The 6,635-nt window shown below is 51.3% G+C and overlaps 1 protein-coding gene across 1 annotated transcript in view; it reads right to left on the bottom strand.

The window, feature by feature from the left end:
* Positions 1 to 6,635, bottom strand: part of Rcc1l (RCC1 like) — a 27,928-nt gene that overhangs the window by 12,390 nt on the left and 8,903 nt on the right. The window contains exons 5-8 of the mRNA XM_021186881.1: positions 5,115 to 5,166; positions 3,880 to 3,964; positions 1,885 to 2,066; positions 961 to 1,048 (exon numbers count right to left, since the gene is read on the bottom strand). Coding sequence (XP_021042540.1) covers positions 961 to 1,048; positions 1,885 to 2,066; positions 3,880 to 3,964; positions 5,115 to 5,166 — 407 coding nt within the window. The remainder of the gene's footprint in view (positions 1 to 960; positions 1,049 to 1,884; positions 2,067 to 3,879; positions 3,965 to 5,114; positions 5,167 to 6,635) is intronic.

Genomic DNA, 6,635 nt, shown 5'->3' with positions numbered 1-6,635 from the left:
GTGTAGCCCTGGCTGTCCTGGAACTCACTCTGTAGACCAGGCTGGCCTCGAACTCAGAAATCCGCCTGCCTCTGCCTCCCAAGTGCTGGGATTAAAGACATGCGCCACCACTGCCCGGCCCGTGTGTGAGTCTTCCGCTCAAGTGTGTATCTGTGCATCACATGGGTGCCTGATGCCCGGGGAGGTTAAGAGAGGGTATCAAATTCCCTGGACTAGAGCTATGGATGGTTGTGAACTGCCATGTGGGTGCCAGGAATTGAACCTGGGTCTCCTACAAGAACACGTGCCCTTAACCACTGGACTCCCTCAAATTCCAGGTGTTTTGTATTAAGACACAGCCTTGCTCTGCAGTCCAAACGGGCCAGGGACTGACAGTCCTCTGCCTCAGCTCCCGAGTGCACACCAAGCTTCCTTTTCTTCCCTTTCCCCCTCTTACCACCCCTCCACCATTACTGATTTATTGGTTTGGTTTGGTTTTGGGTTTTTCTGTTGTCTTTGGCACAGTGCTCTGGACACTACCTGGCTCTCCTAGCATCAGTGCTTTACTACTGAGCTCTCTGCAGCCCTGGCTATAACAGGTACAATTCTGCTGCTAGGGGTAGAGCCCAGTAACAGAGCAGATTTTTCATGCATGTGCCTGGGCATGTGGCTAAGGGGTAGAGCATCTGCCTAGACTCCCCATAGTATGCATAGGGGCCTGTGACTGATCCCCAGTTCCAGGATCCAGAGACATCTGCTATAAAATGACAGAGCCCTGGGGCTGTCTATACACCTATATCGAGAGCTACGGACCTGCTGGGAGATCACCCCTACCTGGAGTCACTGAACTACTACAGGGTCCCACAGCCACACTCCCATCTGTGGGCTGCCACCTACATCCCTGAAGCTCACAAGCTGTCGTCCCCTCCCTCTCCTATCTGCCCAGTGCCTCCCACAGAGCTGCCAAGAAGTGGCTCTCACCGTTCAGTACAGCACAGCCTGTGCCACCACAAGCCACCTGCTTCACCTTGCCTACTCCGGAGAAAGGCAGGCACCGAGGGACATTCACCTGCACCAAAGACAAGGGTGGGCACTGTTAGGACAACAGACTAGCCAGAAGCAGAAAGAGTCCTTGGCTGGGATCCCAGCTCACTCACTAACCTCACAGAGCTCTCCACAACATCTCTTGCTCTCCAAGCTTCCTAAGAAGGGCTCGGGACACAGAAGGGAGCTAGAGAGGCCCCTCTCTGCGAGGCAGATGGTGGTCAAAGTCAGCACCTTGTTATGTCAAAGTGCAGAGGGGCTTTGGGGGAGGGGGCAGTTGTGTATCACTTTTCCTAAGCTCTGAAGGGTAAGTAGAGGTAGCTAGGCAATGGAAGAAGGGCGCACCCTCTGGTGGGAAGAGCTACGACAAGGGAACAGGACAATCACAGCCTACATTAAGAGGCATGGTGGTTCATACGTTTCATCCCAGCACAGGAGGCAGAGGCACAGGCTCTCTGTGAGTTTGAGGCTCTGGTCTACATAGAGTCCCAGGCCAGCCAGTGTTATGAATTAAAGCACTGCCCTTTAAGAGAGGAGAAGGTGGGGGTGGGGGGAGGATGTAAGCACTTTTAAACCCTACACTCAGGATGCAGAGGCAGACAGTTTTCTGTGAGTTCAAGGCCAACCTGCTCTACATAGCAAAGTTCTAGACCCATTAAGTCTACATAGTGTGTACACACACACATGAAAAGCATACAAAAATAAAACATTGTCTTAAACCAGGGCCAGCTAGTAACCTGGGCTTTCAATCCTCCTCTTCTTTGGGGGCCCGAAGGAGACGACAGAGCAGAGGCAGTATGACACCAGGCTACACCTGAAGCCCACCTCCGCATTGAGCCTCAGCTCCCGCTGCCTACCCACCTGCGTGGAGTCTGTGACGGAGGCCAACTGCAGGTACTCAGAATTTCCCCAGCCAAAGACACCTCCATCAGCGGACAAAGCTAAGCAGCAGTCGCCGTAGGTGGCGACCTGGACGACAGTCACCCCGGCAAGGTCTCCGCCCAGCTTGCTGGGTGTGCTGGTGATGTTGTAGTGACCCAGGCCTAACACAGGAGGAAACAGTGCATTAACTCATGGACACAGGAGACTTAGGGAAGGACATGCTTGTGGGTAGCACTTTGCTCCAGAGAAGACAAACAAAAAAAAGCCATCGATAGCATATTTTAACACCCAAGGAACTTCTAGGTCTAAATCAAGTTGACTGAGGATGAGTTCCAGGACAGCCTGGGCTACACTGTGAGTCCTAAGCCAGCCTGGTCTATACTGTAGGTTCCAGAACAGCCTTAGAAACAGACCTTCGACATGAGGTGGTAACACCTTTAATCCCAACACTCAGGACGCGGAGGAGGAGGCCTCTGTGAACTCAAGGCCAATTTGGTCTTCATAGCCAATTCCAGGACAAGCAGGACTACATAGAAGGACTAAATAGAAAGATGAAGTCAAAAATGAAAGGAACGGGGCTGGAGAGATGGCTCAGCGGTTAAAAGCATTGACTGCTCTTCCTGAGGTCCTGAGTTCAATTCCCAGAAACCACGTGATGGCTCACGACTGTAATGGGATCTGATGCACTCTTCTGGTGTGTGTCTGAAGACAGGTACAGTGTACTCATATACATAAAATAAAATATTGGGCTGGCGAGGCAGGCAGATTTCTGAGTTCGAGGCCAGCCTGGTCAACAAAGTGAGTTCCAGGATGGCCTGGGCTATACAGAGAAACCCTGTCTCAAAAAAGCAAAAAAAAAAATATTGGGCTGGCAAGATGGCTCAGCGGGTAAGAGCACTGACTGCTCTTCAGAAGGTCCTGAGTTCAAATCCCAGCAACCACATGGTGGCTCACAACCACCCGTAATGAGATCTGATGCCCTCTTCTGGTGTGTCTGAAAAGAGCTACAGTGTATTTATGTATAATAAATAAATCTTTTTAAAAAATAAAATAAAATATTTAAAAAAAAAAAGAAATGGAGGGAGAGAGGGGAGGGAGGGAGAGAGGGGAGGGAGGGAGAGACAGGAGGGAGGGAGAGACAGGAGGGAGTAGATCCTCAAACAAAATTCCCAAAAGTCAACTTAGAAAACTTTGGAAGATAAAATAACATGCTATGATAAAGCTTTTCGAGTTTGCATAAATTCTAAGCAATTACTGTCTTTCTTCTTCTTTTTGCTGCTTTTTTGGGTTGCAGTGGTCGGGCTGCAGCTACCACTGGGCTACGTGGCAGCCCTGCAGGATGCGCTCTCTATCCCTGCTGGGCTTGCCAGGAGAGAAGGAAGCCAGGCCCAGTGGCATGTACCTGTAAGTTCATGGACTCAGCAGGCTAAGGGAAGCGGTCACTTAGACCAGGACTTCAAGGCCACCCGGACAGCACAGGACCTTTATCGGGCAGCTGGCCGCAGCTCCATGCAGAACCACAGACTCCCGGGTAAACCAGGAGCTTAGCAGCAATAGCCCTGGCAAGAAGCCAGGGTCAGTGAAACACCTTCGAGTGGAATGATCTCTAAGGCAGGCCCTGAAGGCTCCCACAAATTAAACTCACTAAAACACAAGTTCATCATCAAGCCACTAAGCCCCTGAGGGAGGGGAGTACTAGCAGAACCCACAGAGGCAGCAGACCAGCCTGCTCCTCTAGACTCTGGGTGCAAGGAAACGAGGCCCGGGGCTCCGTTACTGACAACAGTGCAGAGGAGCCTCGGACACCTTGGTTCGTTTCTATGGAAACCAGCAGCAAAAGGACCAGGAAAGGATGCAAAAGATGGCATTCCCCAGAAGACCCGAATGGAGACCGTGACCCTTACAGCCCAGCAGCGGCTGCAGAGGCCACGGGCCAAGATCTTGCCCTTCCTCAGAGGGCCAGCACACACCCACCTGTCTGTCCATCGGCACCCCATCCGCAAGCGTAGACTTCACCTTGGTCTGTGAGGAAGAGGCTGTGGTCCTGACCACAGACAACCTGGCAGACAGAGAGACAGAGAGACAGAGAGCAGAGACGTTAGAGACCCAGGCCGAGGGTGCACTGCTGGATCAGGTGGGCTCGCCTCCGTTCACCTTCACAGCTGACTCTCAGAAGCCATGCAGCCTACCCTGTCGCCCTCTCTACTCACGGAAACCAAGTGTACAACAGCTCTTCCCTCCTCAGCCTCACACTGAGCTCCGGGCTGCCCTCCCCACCTCTACCTACTCTGTGACCTCGGCCCCTCCCCTCACACTTCCCTATAGGGCACTGTCCACCCTGAGGCTTTCCCGCAGCCCCACACAAAGCTAGGGCCTGTCTAGAGGACAGGAAGATACCACACTCCTTTCCTAACTCACAGGACAGCGGTTCTGCCAGGAACTGTGCTAAAGCAACAGTCAAGACCCCCCCTCCCAGCACAAGTTTAGTGACTGACCCAAAGCCACTCAGCAAGTAAGTGGAGGAGCAGGGACTTGAACTCACACTCATCGACCATGAAGCCAGTTAAGCCTTTCCCTCTGCTGCAACCTCACTTCTAACCCTGCTATGTCCCCTTCACTTCTACCCTGCCCCTATATTCTAGCATCCGTTCTGGTCTGTGGCAAGTTAATTCCTACTAATCTCTTCAGCCTGGTGGAAGAGGTTAAATTAGGGCTGGCTGGTTTTAGGTCAACTTGACACAAGTGACAATCATCAGAGAGGAGGGAGCCTCCGTTGAGAAGATGCCTCCAACATAAGATGGGGCTGTGGCATAGCCCGTAGGGCAGTTTCTTAATTACTGATTGATGGGGGAGGGCCCAGCCAATGGTGGGGGGACCCAACCCCAGCTGGTGGTCCCGGATTCTAGAAGAAAGCAGGATGATCAAGCTACGGGAAGCAAGCCAGTAAGCAGCACCCCTCCACGGCCCCTGCATCAGGTTCCAGCTCTGCTTGAATTCCTGTCCTCACTTCCTTCAGTGGTGAACAGCAATGTAGAAGCATAAGCCGAATAAACCCTTTCTTTCCCAAGTTGTTTATGGTCATGGTGTTTTATCACTGCAATAGCACCCTTAAGACATCCAGAGAAGCCCAAGGACACGTGTGACACCATCCCCTGCACCTTCCAACCTTTCAAAAGCACCTGAGAAGACAAGCCTGAAGGTTCTCTTACCTGGACCACCTGTCCATCGAAGTCCTGTATCCTGTGCACTCTGTGACTCTCGCTAAGCCAGGGACAGATTGAAGAGAAAAAACAGATGTGACCGTGAGCATGGGACAGGCTGGGCCCCACCCAGCAACCTACCTCCAGCCCTCCCTACCTGCACAGTCATGTCCTCACATGCACACTACAAACCTACCTCCTGTGCTCTCTACCCACAGTCACGTCCTCACACACACAGGGCAAACAGAACAACAGCTCTCAAGGTCAAATGACCTCAGCAGTCAGCTGAGGTTGCCACGTTTGTCGAGTTTTTAATTATGTGTGTGGGAGTGTATGCACAAGTGTACAGTTGCCCTGAGAGGCCACAGGCATCGTCTCTCCTGGAGCTGGGGCCATCCAACACAGTGCTGGGAACAGAAGTGCAGTCCTCTGCGGGAGCAGTAAGCGCTCTTCACTGCTGAGCATCTATCCAGCCGGTTTGTTGTTGGTTTGCTTTTTTGTGGTGCTAGGGATGGGACCCAGGTATCAGGCCAACCTAGCACTACCCTAGCCTAGCACTATACGGGAGTTTTGGACAACTGCTCTAATACTGAGCCTGATTCTTACGGAAAGAGAAGTTAGCTATACAACAAAGGAGGTGCAGTCCCAGGCCATGTTTGTTGGTTGGTTGGTTTGTTGGTTTGTTGGTTTTTGAGACAGGGTCTCTCTATTATGTATTCCTGGCTGTCCTGGAACTCATTCTGTAGACCATGCTAGCCTAGAACTCAGATATCTGTCTGCCTCTGCATCCAGTGTGCTGGGATTAAAGGTGTGTGCCATCATGGCTGGCCTCCTAACCCTTCCGTCTTATCTTCTGAGATAAGGTCTGCACAAACTGCCTTGAACTTTTAACTCTCCAGTCCGTAACTCCTAAACACTCCTAAACACAACAATTACTGCCATGAACCACTATGCCTGACTTGGGAAAATATTTTCAACACTAAAATAAAAAGAATGAGATAAAGGGGAATTTGTTTTAAGTTAATTTGATAAAGTGAACATTTTATAAAAATATAAATAGCCAGACATAATGGCGCACACTTTAATCCCACCACGCAGGAGGCAGAGGCAAGTGGATCTCTGTAAGTGCAAGGCCAACCTGCTGACACAGAAATTTCCAGGCCAACCAAAGATACAGTGACAGCCTTTCTCAAGAAAACTGATAGAGCCTGATATGGAAGGTGGCACACGCCTTAATCCTGGCACTCAGAGGCAGAGGCAGGTAGATATGAGTTCAAGGTTAGCCTGATCCACAGAGCGAGTTCAAGGACAGCCAAAGCTACATAGAGAAACCATGTTTCAATAAAAACAGAGGGGCCTAGCAAGATGGCTCAGCAGCTCAAGGCACGGGTCGCCAAACCCAATGACCTGAGTTCTAACCCAGAAGCCACAAGGTGGAAGGTGAGAACCAACTCCTGAAAATGACCCTCTGACTTCCACACATGGGATGAGGATGTGCATGTACACACACACACACACACACACACACAC

This window comes from Mus pahari, chromosome 23 (genome assembly GCF_900095145.1).
Source record: "Mus pahari chromosome 23, PAHARI_EIJ_v1.1, whole genome shotgun sequence".
NCBI classification, from domain to species: domain Eukaryota; kingdom Metazoa; phylum Chordata; class Mammalia; order Rodentia; family Muridae; genus Mus; species Mus pahari.
This window is presented reverse-complemented; position numbering and strand designations above follow the sequence as displayed.